The sequence below is a fragment of the Gallus gallus genome, chromosome 5, assembly GCF_016699485.2.
Source record: "Gallus gallus isolate bGalGal1 chromosome 5, bGalGal1.mat.broiler.GRCg7b, whole genome shotgun sequence".
In the NCBI taxonomy this organism is placed as follows: domain Eukaryota; kingdom Metazoa; phylum Chordata; class Aves; order Galliformes; family Phasianidae; genus Gallus; species Gallus gallus.
Window position 1 is genome coordinate 29,986,773 of NC_052536.1, and position 13,256 is coordinate 30,000,028.

General features: G+C 33.4%; 1 protein-coding gene across 1 annotated transcript in view; it reads left to right on the forward strand.

The window, feature by feature from the left end:
* Positions 1 to 13,256, forward strand: part of FMN1 (formin 1) — a 116,892-nt gene that overhangs the window by 66,638 nt on the left and 36,998 nt on the right. Inside the window, exons 10-12 of the mRNA NM_204423.2 lie at positions 783 to 929; positions 3,603 to 3,662; positions 4,930 to 5,050. Of these exons, the coding sequence (NP_989754.2) occupies positions 783 to 929; positions 3,603 to 3,662; positions 4,930 to 5,050 (328 nt within the window). The remainder of the gene's footprint in view (positions 1 to 782; positions 930 to 3,602; positions 3,663 to 4,929; positions 5,051 to 13,256) is intronic.

Sequence of the window (13,256 nt, forward strand, 5' to 3'; positions counted from 1 at the left end):
TCAGATAGATTTTTTTGCACATTCTGGTAATAAAAGTAGTTACTTAGTGTTACCTTTCAAAAGGAGACATAGATAAGAAAGTGGCTTTATATGACATCGGGAAAGAGGCATTACCATTAGTTTACTTAAAAGGAGCTCACATGACAATTGATTTTTTCATTGAGAGTCAGATTCAGATCTTGGCTGATAAAGTAGGTGTCTTTATATGGAAATTAAAATAATTCATGAGTTCTTCACTATGTTTCTAGATTTCTTTTTTTTGTTTTAAGGCATTGACTAAAAAGTCAATGTCCATAAACCTGATATATCTGCCCTAAGTATGAACTGAATTACGGATTTTCAGAGCATGAGAACCAATGAGAAGCAAAATGAATATGACTGAGTCTAACCCAATGGCAGCAAAAATAACACATCTTCATTTGACTGCATTGTGTAAACTCGTGACAAACCATTTTGTCTCTAAGATTTTTTAAAGGCTACTAAGGATGTTTAGTAATCTGTAGTGAAACTTCCTCCAGTAATCTTTTTGTCATCTACATAGTATATAACGGTATATAATTTACCTCATGTGGATTAAGTTAAAGATAGTATCTTAGGCAGCATTAGTCTAATAAATTCTTCTATTAAATATTTGATTCATGTAGCAGTTTTAGATTCCTTTCCTTGTAGCACATGAGAAACAAAACACTGTCTTAGAAAAAATAAAATTTAAAAAGCTTTGTCATATGAGCAATTAAGAGTTCTGTGCCAACAGATATTTCAGACTAGTATCCATTTTCCAGGCTTTGCTGAACATGACGAGTGTAAAGGAGATTTTAGGTTTGATTCTGGCATTTGGAAATTACATGAATGGTGGGAATAGGACTCGAGGTCAAGCTGATGGATTTGGTTTGGAAATACTCCCCAAACTAAAAGATGTCAAAAGCAGAGTAAGTACTCATTTTTTCTTAGGGACTACTTAAATTATCTCCCTGTCAGATGTTAATCTTGTCTCACCTCTTACCATTTTCTGCTTGAAAGAATGAGGCATTTTTGTACCATATTCTAGTTTCTCTCTCTCAAGATTTTATCTTTTTCTCCTTCACATATGCATGTCTCCATAATCTCATATTTCTCCTATTCAGTACCACTAAGATAATTATGTAATATGAAAACCTTGTGTCTATTTTATTAGGGAAAACTACAGTACTGTAGGGAGAGAAATGTGAGAGCACAGGTCACTAAAGTTGTCTCTGACAAATGTCCCTTTTTTCTCTTGCTCTTAACTTATGGTTGGTGCATATGAGTAAAAACCTTTTCAAGATCAGATTTGAAAAACAAATATCAGGAAGAGTTTTGCTTAGAGTATACACAAAACTATTAGATATAAAGGACATAAATACATAAATTACAGGATTTTAATCCACTTCAAAAAGGTGTGTCAGATCCAAGAAAGTATTTTCAGTCTTTTTTTTTTTTTTTTTTTTTTTTGCGTTGACTGTAAAATGGATGTAGAGCATGAATTCTGAATGGCATGCAGAAGATAACACTTAGAGATGGCAATAAATTATTTTGTCAAAAAAACTGAGAATCACTAGCCCATTTTTGGTCAGTTACATTAGAATCAAGACAAGGCTCCATGAAAGTGTGAGATGATTTTAACTTCTGAGATGATGTTAAAGTTCTCTAGGGCAGATGATGAGGTACTAAATAATCTAGGCAATGGAAACACCACTCAAAGCTCCATATCTGCCAAAGCATACCCAGATGCTATGCGGGTATGGAAACTGCCAAAGAGTAGGAGTTATTTTCTGCTGTTGTTGATATAGATTTGGAGGATGAGAAAAAACCATTCTCTCACAGTCTTCCTCTTTTTTTTTACTTGAAGTGCTGTTCTGAATTATAAGAAAGTTACAGTTTAAGCTTTTGTTCCCAGTAATGCTGGATGTACATAGGAACACTCTCAGTTTGGGAGACAAGCAATGCCATATCAATAGTATGTCTAGGGAGCCTTTTATTTCACCTGTGAGTACCATCACTAGCAAAGTATAAAAACAAGGTTTAATAAGTTGTTCAGTGAACCACTAAATTTATGGAAGTTTTTTCCAATGTATTTATATCTTCTGTCTCCTAACTCTTACTTTCCTCTTCACCTCAATTATTCAGTTGTCCCCTATAACAACTTTTCTTCCAGTCCTACTCCATGGACGTGACACATAGGCTGTCTTTAACTGCTGTTCAGCTAAAGTAGCTTGAGGCCCAGCTTCCCAGTATTCATGTGTTCATTGGTCAGCCAGCTGCCTTAAGGAAAAAAATTAAAACAACTGAGTTTTGCCTGGCTTTTGTCAGATTAAGTACTAGTTTTAGTCCCCCATTTCTGTCTACCATGAACTTGTAAAAATTTTGTCTTCTCTGGGACTTTCCAGTTTGGCTGGGTTTAGTTAGCCTGCTCCAAAATTATGAGTTATAAAAAGGAGTGACAGATGTACAGTGTAACTGCATGAGACTTGTTCCTTAGCAAAACAAGATAAAAAATTACAGTACTTATAGTTTTCGGGGTTTTTTTGGTAGCCAAAGTAAATACATTATTAGTTTATATTACTGTGAAGAATGGGACTAGTCTGCAAAATGCATAAAAATTCACAGGGACCAGCTGCTACAGGCAGACATGAAACCTTAGGAACAACTGGAGACTGTACTTGCAAGAAAGAGTGGAGGGTCTTACATATTTAACAATGTTGTGTCCTTTTTTGGGAATTATCAGCAAAAAATATGATTTCTAGGTAAGCTAACTTCAAGGAGCTAAGGTAAGCTGTCGAAGTTTAGTGTCTTTGATTTCACATAAAGGTTTTTTTGTTATCAGGTCAGCCAAGAAAAGTACTTGGCACAGAGGTTAAAAAAAATCTTTGCTCACTTCAGAATCTCTGTATTTTGTCTTCTAGAAGTATTGTTTAATCTAAAGTGATAGGTTTAGTAGTTTAACACACAGAAAATAGAACAACAAGCATATTCTACATTAGAAGGGCAATCAAATATTCATGAGCCACCTCAGATCTTTTTTGTCACACAACCTGCCAGCAATGTATTCTGTAACTGCTAGATAAGCTGAGTGGTTTTGACCCATGAAAACAATGACTTAGTTATGCTTGTGTGAAGGTGAGGCAGCCCTGTACAGGAGGCTAGACATTGTTCACAGACAAATGTTTGTACTCATAGTTGTCAATATAGAAAATAAAAACATACAAAAAATAATCGAAGACATTCCAGTTATAATTCCCTTTATTATATTTCTTTTATGTTGTTGAATGATATCCTGCAATGTATAAGTTCCATTTTTACCTTTTTTCTTTAGTTGATCTACCTTATGCTGAACCAACAACATATAGCAAAATAAAATGTTTGGGTTGTTGCATACAGGACCAAGGAAATGGAGATTCCAAAAAAAGAGCATTAAAATTCATGTCTGTAACCCAAAAGGGCAGGAAATATACTTGTTAGGTACATGCTGTCTGGTTTTATATTTGGAGTAAAATATGGCTCCGTCCATACCTTCATTAATCATACCACATTTAACATTTGTATGTATCCATAACCCATTTTTAATATTCTGTTTTTTCCCCTAGGATAATCGTATTAATCTTGTGGATTATGTTGTCATTTATTACCTACGCCATTGTGATAAGGTAAAATATTCCTTTGCTGTGTATGACTCTCTAAAAGTGGATTTCTTTCTTTTGTTTTGTCTGACAAGCTCTAACGCAAAAATAAAATCTATTTTCTTTAGCTTTTTGCAATAGCTTTGGACCCCAATAGGTCTGAAATTTGCTGTAAGTTTTGTGATAGGACTGTGGAAAATCTTACATTAACTGTGGAACTGCACTTTGCAAGCAATTGTCTGGGACTGTTCCAGGCTGTACAGGTTGTTACTACAGTCCCTTCCTCTTGTTATGTTCTGGTTACTGTAACATTACAAATTTTGTTTTGATGTGATAAAAATGGAAGACAAGCATTATTTCTCTCTTATGACAGAATATGATGGCAAGTTTAATACAGGTGTCCTGGTTGACAGAGATGAAGTCAGAGATTGAGAATGTAGGAAGAGGGGTAATGTAAATGTTACCCCTTGTACTTTCTTTTTTCTCTAGGCATTCTTATCTTCCTAACAATATAAGTGTTTTTTTCACTTTTCACAAAACATTTTATTCTCCAACCCATGATTTATCCTTTATTTCAGACTGAAATCTGTGCACTGGTAGAACTTTAAACCCAATAGTCTAAGCTTATACCGAGCAACGTCCTTTTAATACCACTTATACACTTGAATTGTTGGATTTCCCCTGGAGATACCAGTTTAAATCTTGTAATGTTGCTTGCTACTTTTTTTTCCACTTTTGAAATATTTTAATTTTCCTAAATTAAGATATATGCTTATGAGTTCCATAAAGACATTAAACTATGATTTATTAAGCTGAATAGACTTTCAACTATATAATTTTATCTGTCCAAGTGCTCTGGGCAATATGTAAATATTGCTTTCAATTTATCCGTATAAATTGTGTATATATCTAATGAATTGGGAAAGAGTGAAACCACAAACTTCTGGCATAAGATCACTTGCTCCATTAAAAAAGGCATTCATGTTATCTAGTTTTAAGAAACTTATAATCCCATAACTAAACTTTTAGTGATATAAAATGAACTGAAATGTCATGAGCTCGGTGTTGCTTCATAGTTTAAACTGAGCAGTTTGCACTACAATGTCTAAAGGGAAGTTTCAACATTCAGAATGGTCAGAATTTTACCTGAAATTATATGTATGCTGTTTTAGGAAGAACTATTTAAAATATTTTATTTTTGCAGTTCGATTGATGATGTTTCAGAAAAGTAATTTATTTCACTGCAAATGCATTTAATTCTCATAGTGGTCTATTTGTTTGTTTGTTTGTTTAGGAAGCAGGAACAGACAAGAGTATTTTTCCTTTACCAGAACCACAGGATTTTTTCCAGGCCTCCCAGGTTAAGTTTGAAGACCTAATAAAAGACTTAAGGAAGCTGAAGAGAGACCTAGAAGGTAATGGGAACTTTCACATTTTTTCTGTAAACAACTAAGTGCCATTTAAAATGTGATCTTTATGAGGTTAGCTTATTGCTAATTAGGTTTATAGTGTTAATTGTAGTGTTTTTACACTGTGGCAGAAAGTAACCACATAAAATAGAAAAAAAATTTTTTAACTCATGACTTAATAAAAATGAAAGTAAAAATACTGTAAAGTAATTTTCTGTAATTCCCTTTTACAACTGAAAGATCCTTAAAGAAATCTTTCTGAAATGTCATGCATTATTTTTCCTCTGGCTTCTCCATAGCTGTGTGTTTAACTGTAGATATCTGCTAGGTCCATAACAAATACTTTCTTCAGTACTTGTATAACAACAATTTAACAGCCACAAGAAAGAGTTGAATTAGTGTAGAAATAAGACACAACTTGCCAAGGCACAGCAAAGGGAAATTAGAAGCTCCGGTTCAAAACATTTTCACTCTGGGACATAAAATAAACATTTTAAAATATTTATTATAAACAGGGGGTTCAAAAACCCAGCTCATCTATGAATCAAGGTATTGAGTGGATATAAAGTCGGAATGGTTGCTCTATAAGTATTCCAAGTAGTTTCATTTTTAATTTGTGCTTCATATGACTCTTAAAAATAAATCTAGTAAATGGTGACTGGATATTGTAAGCTTATCATTTTTGCTAAGGAAATTTCCTAGTTTTACTGAAGCAGTTATGGGTAGAAAATAGAGATTAGGGACATAATCTGTGTAAAAGCTTATATATATATATATATATATATATATATATATAAAAAACTTCTCCATTTACATTTAGATAATGTCTGCATCAAAGTGCGAGCATGCTTTTAGAGTTGGAGTTGATTTTTTAAATGTAAGATAATGAAAACCATTACAGAATATATTATCCTTACAGTTAGAGGTGGCTGGGTTAGGTCACTGCCATCTTTGGGATAGTTTAAAATGTTTACAGTGGTAGGGAAGTATCAGTTGTTGTTTGTTCGACCCAGGCATAAGTGAGTGCTCTATCTCCTCTCATCGCTTGGCCCTTTAAAACCCTTGGCCTGCCCTCTGTTGGGCTAGTTTGTGCAGAAACATGATCTTTGTTTGATCTTGTACTTTTTCAGCATGTAGTCCTGCTGTAATGCATCTTAGTCTTGCATGATCTGCATGGAGGCTGTGACATTCACATCATATTTGTTCTACACTGCAAAGACAGAGACAGAAAAGAGCAAAAGCTAATGTACTTCAACTCATTTATAAAATAAGAATTGTTGCTTTCTTATTATCACTGACTTGTTTTAACGTGTTTTCTAAGATATCCATAGAAAATGAAGAAAATTTGTTGCATTGCTGTTATTTTCAAAATTCTTCTTCATAAAGAAGATACAGTTGAAACCCTGTCAAAGCAATTAACATATAAAGCTAATGACAGCAAGGATTTGAAACAGAAAACATTGTGGAAATGTTCTCAGATGTTGGTATTTTATCAATCAGAAATATGCAGCAGAATTCTAACATGTATTCCTGTGAATAATTTCTCTTTCATTTAAACAAAGAAGAAATCACTCATATAAGAATGTTGTATCTCTTTCAAACATTCCCTTTCTTTTTTTTTCTCATGCTGTATCTAATGCTTTAGTTTATTTTTAAATCCAAATTTTAATTGAAGAGGTTATAATTTTAACACGTTCAACAAAGATTTGATGAGTCTCTGTAGTTTATTGTAGCCATTAAAAAGTTGTGGTTGCTGGCAGAATACCAGTGAAAGTCTAAAGCTGAAACAGATGTGAGTAGCAGAAACCAAGTCCAGAGAAGCGTCGGGCCCAGCTATCCAGACAGGCGCGGCCCTTCAGATGTAAATAATTTGAACAATATTAACTGGCGCTGCCTGTGTTATAGGGTACATTGGATTTATTTCACAGTATGGTTGGCTAAGGTAGTCTCAAACAGCTTACCATGGAAGTGAGATGAGACCAAGATAACAAATGGAAGAGGTTTTTTTGTGCACGTTTAGGGAACAAACTAATATTCCTGTTAGTGACTTGTTTCTGAGATTTACACAGAATGATTAAAAACAACATAATTGTCACCTACTGTGTCTGAAATAGATATTTTGGTAGAAACTTTTTGTAATAGTCATCATTCAGTACTTAAAAATACTTAATAATTTTCATCATGGTATTCATTCACCTTTTAATCATTGATATTAACACAGGAAAGACTGGGGATTCATGAGAGAACTGCGTGTCTTAATAGTCTAAACCGTTGCTGTGAAATACCTAGACAGTCTGGAACTGAGAGTTCAGATCATCTAGATGAGCACAAACCCTTTCATCTGTTTCAGATAAACAGATTGAGTTACATACAATTTAGTGTTTTGAAGTCTTTCAGATTACACTTTAAGGAAACAGTGCCAATGAAATTTTGTCTTGGAAATTTCCACTTTTTTTTTTTCCCTGAGAACCTTAATCCAGCAGGTTTTTAACGCACATTCCAGAACAAACTTTGTAGTTCTGAGCATTTTCAGGTTAAAAAGGATAAGAAACAAAGAAGTAAGTTTAATATATGTTTTTAAGGGGAAAGAAGTTCAAAAGGATGGGATGAGAAATAGTGAGATAGCGGTTATAGGATGAAACCTGGTTCTACTTTAAAGTCCTAGGAAAAAAACATTTTCTGTAAGGTCAGGATTTCACTGCAGGTCTATATAGTCAATGGAATTCCAGAATTTTCAAGTACTGTGTAGTAGTATAAGTGAATACTTTTATTCATTTGACAGATATTAGCTTTCCAGTTAATTTTCATGTTTCTGAAAACAAAGGTTTTTTTTTGTATCAATATTTTTAGATCATAAAATATCTTACTCCTTGTTTAAGACAAAGATTACCACTTTTTCATTTCTGTATGAGCAGATATTTCCTTTCTAGTTTGAACAGTACCACCTGATTGGTATTCTTCTGGAAGAAGCATGGAATATTTGAAATGTGTAGTCATTCATAGGAGATTTTTAGGAAGCAGATCTCTTCACCAAAGTATGATAGACTTGCATATGTTTTACCATGAACGTGGAACAGATTCTAACTGCCATTTTCACGCTACCATTTTTTTAATACTGTATATGTTTTAACTTTTTTTAACTTGAGAGTGTGCATTAGCATATGTGTAGGTATTTACACATATACACATACACAACAGAAAAAATATAACTTCATTTAGAAACAAGACTTACTGGATCAGCTACCTTTAATTATCGGTTGAATTTCAGTACTCCAGGAGATGTCATTTGGAGATGCAGTCCTCTTATATCATTTTGGCAGATCTGTATCTTAAAAACGTACGTTATCCCCAATTTTCCCACTTTCAAGTAATGCACAAACCTGTATTTTAAAATTGTTTTTAGAAAATCAGTACAAAACCCTTTTAGAAAAATCAAAGAGTAAACTAGCAAACCATACATGAAAAAAAAAAAGGAGAAATTACACTGTTAACATTTTCATATTGTTTTTCTTATAGAAGCATTACAAACATCTTAAATTTGTAGACAAATAGAAGTTGGAAAGTACCTCTGGAGATTATCTAGTCCAAAATCTTTGAGCAGGACTAACTTCATATTCAGTTCCAGTTGCATTGTTCCTTATTGAGCTCAGTTTTGTGTCTAAGGATAGAGATTCCAACACATCTCTGGACACTTGTTCCAATGTTGAACAACTGTCATGACATTCTTCTTTATCCTTAGTCAGAATTTATTGTGCTGCAACTCGTAACTGTAAGTCATTTTTTATTACACACACATTTGTCATTGTCGTACAGCTATTCATTAGGTAGCTGAACATACCAGGCTTTCTCTGCCTTTTCAAGTATTTCATTTTAGTTTCACTCTCAAATGGCATGACAATATACATGGTTTTTGTTCGAATGTCATATACAACCTAGAGTATCTAAATATCTCAGTAACTAGTGAGGCATGCAAGCACAATGTGGCCTTCCTTAGAAGATGCAAGGGATTCTCATCACAAAATTAATCATCTTAAAGGTGATTGTGTTTTGTTTTAATGTGAAAATTAATCTCTTTTCCACATTTTCCTACTTCTTACGTAATAGCTGAATTGCTGTAACACATAATTTCAAAACGTACATTTTTTTTTTTTTTAACTGGAGACCAGTTCTCTGTCTCCACAACTTCTGTGGCCTTTTTGAAAAGAAACAGATGCATTTTGCTGGATGTGATTAGCATAGGGTTGTCATACCAGTACCAGCATCATAGCTAATTAACCTCATCTCTTAGCAAGTCTGACTAGACTACTGATTACTATGCTGTTGCATCTGCATTATTGTCATTCAGTACCTTCCTCAGGGATCTTTGTATGACACTGGAACAGAACTTAGAAATAAGAAATTGAAAAGGGTCACTTGATCTCTATTCTTGCAGCCACTGTCACTACAAATAGGGCAAAGAATGAGGCTGCCAAAAGGAAAAATAATCAGTTCATGCTCATTTAAGGCTGAAGTGTTCTGATTTTCTTATTAAAAATCCTGAAAATATTTATTTTTATCAAGAATTATGAGGAAATATATTTACCAATAGGAAAATACAAATACAAATAATAATAACAAAATAAAACCACAGAAAACTTTTATCAGCACATTAAAATTCTTAATTATGTATATTCCCTTTGGAGTCTTCAAAATGAGTTAGAGGTTTTTGCAACAAAACATTGCAACAGTATGTTAATGAAGTATAAGCCTATTTTGTTCTTGAAAGTAATTGATGTTTTCAGTTAGTTAACTGAGAATTTTTCAGCTTTTTTAAAATTTCTATATAAACAGAAATGGAAATAATAAGTGAATGCATTAGCGTTTGTTCAGACAGAATTATACATTTAATTCATAAATAGTATTGGAGACCTGAGAAAAATCTATTTTATAGAATAGAGTTTTAGTATAATGCAATAATTATCAACAGAATGATGATTGTAATGTTGAAAGATACTGTGTATTGTTTTATTTCTTTTAGAGACGGGTTACTGAATTGCAATGTGAAAATTCTATGTAGTATATCAGCTCGGTTAACTTTCTGAATAATTAGTTGGATCAAGAGATATTTTTTGCTAAAAGCTGATCGTCTATTCATTACAGAAGGACTTCATTCAAAAAATTATCAAAGGCCCTTTTCAAAAATACATCTAACAGATTGATGCCTTAGACTAACTTAAATGAAATGTTTTAAGTCACTTTAGTAGTGGGATTTAGACAACTGGGTTGCATACATTTTTAGAAAAATTGTCCCAGGATGAGCAGAGAAACTAAATTATTTTCCAGAAATCAGTAGCTTGTGAGATAATTTTTTTAATATCAATTATACTTTCTGATTTTAAAGTTAACCTTAACATTTGAACAGTGTAGGCAAATAAAATAAATTTGCACTAGGTGGTGGAGCATGAGGACACAATTAGGCACATGTGTTATTTCTTCAGATGTTTGTGTAAATCGAGCATGTTACGTATCTGATGAGGAGCGCATTTTGCACTCTTCAAGACTTTCATGACATATTTAGAGGCAATACAGAATGGTGCAGGGGAAAGAGAAAAGAAAGCTTCATGCAGGGGCAATTATTTTGTTTTTAATTAACAATGGATAAAATAAGCACTTTTCTTTGATTTTTCTGACCTCTTCTTGAGAACTCTCTTGCCTCAGCAGGCTGAGATACATTTCAGTTTGTTTTGATTTGGCAAAGATACAACGCAGGCATTAGAAAACACATTTGGTATATATGCACTGGATTCTACTGTACAATAAAACTAACATTTTGACAGTGTTCCACTGGTAATATTCATATGCGAATGCATCAACTGGAATTTTTCCGAAGTGGATCATTTCTAAAAATTCCATTAGAGTTTTTAGTTTGTGATAATACAGAATAGTATGGAAGGTTTAATAAGATTTGAAAATACAGTAGAAGGGCAAAGAGATGATGTTTCAGGAGAGTTTATTGCATGGAAGCAGATGTCTGCATGTGCGCACAAGGGGCAGGAGTAAAGCTTTCTATTACTTAAACAATGTTAATTTTTTCCTTTATTTTTTCCCCTGGCTAAAGAATCCTTGGAAATTTCTTGCTAGAAAACATTCAACAAATGCTAAGATTCTAAAAAAAAAATTGGAAATATGAAAAATAAGTTCTTCTGTGCACTTTCCAGATACCTTTTTTGTGTATGTGTGTGTTAAGCATTGGTTGTGTAACAGTGCTGCTTACATCTGGAAGCAGGTAGTATACATCTGGGAGTAGGAATGCTGTCCCTAAAAATGATGCAGTCTGGATTGCTGGGAGGAACATATTAAAGGATCTTATCAGCTTTTCCTCTCTAAGAGAGTACGCAGTAAAAGAGAAGGCAGAGCCATGCTACATTTGAGACAGTGGTTTATGCGCTTACTGCCAGCGATCAAAAATTGAAAGTACATTAACTCAGACATTGGGATGTAAATTAGTAATAGTGACAATAATTAGCACTTACAGAAGTGTGTGAATTTACATGATTTTAAAACCGAGCAGCACGCTGAACTGAAGAATTAGTTAGGTGGAACTTTATGATCTGTCTTGCACAGAAAATCAGAGATCCAGCAGTACAGAGAGAAGAGGAGAACACTTTTGCTTTTGTAACTTCAGCTTATGAACATACTGTTTCAGTTGTTGCCTGGCAGTTCTCTTCTATCTGCCCAACACTCCCAGTAATACTGTGTTTGTATGTTTGAAAGATCTCTTTTTTTTTTTTTTCTTTCTCACACTGGAATAAGCTTAGCTCATCTGATTTAAAATATCATTACTTCTTAAAAAACTTGTCTTGCTTTAAATTAGCCAGAGAAAACACTTCAATTTCAAATACTCATTTTCTGCACTGTTCAGACAGAAGTGGGATGTCCTGAGTTCTCAATGGGTTCTGCTGGTGAGCACTTCTCCACTCCTGACGAATCTTAATGATGTGCGGAGATCTATATGTTTGGATCTCAACACTAAACTAAAAATGCTGCTAATAGTGTGCATGGCAATCACTTAAGGTATCTTACAAAGACTGGAAAATTATGGGAGGTTAGTCATTATAGTCACATATATATGAATTCAAATTCCATCAGCTGCAGTATGCTTTTCTGCTGAAGGCACTAAATGTAAGCTACCATTTCAGAGAGAATACATTAAGCAGAGTCTTAGATGTGTTGCTATGGTGTGAAAAATATTTGGCTATACTAGCAATCTTTGTTCATTTTTTAAATGCGTTTTTAGGAAACAATCTTAACAGAAAGGATGTAAAATGATTGATATAAAAAGTTGATATGCTTTGTCAAAACAGGGAGGAAAAAAAAAATGTCCTTTAGGTTTGTTACTATTTATATAGACCTGGCAATTTCTCTGCTTACTCTTCATATACTGTAAATTTTGAAACTGTTTTAAACAAATAAAAAGGTCAGAAATCTTAATTAGGAGAAACAATGCCAGAATACCTAACAAAACTTGTGAAAGAACTGTCAAGATTCCTGAATCTAGGGATCTATTAAATCTCCATTAGAACAGGAGAACATTACAGGGTGTTTTGCATGTCACTAATTCAGTTATTTCATTTTCCCCTCCTTAGGATTTATCACTTAAAGCTGCTTCTGTTTCACTTAGATATGAGACTTTCTATCTTGAGTACCTCCACAAATATTTGTGCATCACAAGAGGGATGTGTATTTCAAGCAGACAAGGATCAGACTGTTTCAAGTTTTACTTACTGGCTTCTATCTTGTGAAATAACTTTTCTAGAAAACTGAATGATTATTAATGAACGGAAAAGACGATTGTTCATAGAAACATATTTCTTCTGGTAAATTAACTGTGCAGAACTGTAACTATAGAGCATTTAGTTTTCTGTGTGCTAATATTTTTTTGCATTAAATTGTTGACCTTTATTTCAGACAATAAAAACCAAGCTTGAGAGTACAGAGTACTGCCACAACTTCTTCTTCTTCTTAGTAGTTTCCAAGCCAGACAAATCTAACAAAATAAATCACGAGGAAGTTGAATAAATTTACTCATTTTTACTGAACTTTGCTTAGATTCTTATTTGGGTGTGTAGGCCCAAATAAGTGTGACAGGTTTCTGGATTGTAAAAAGTCAAGGATCCTCTCATACAGAAATTTGATTTTCTTTAGTGCAGCATTGAAATCATTTGAGGTACGG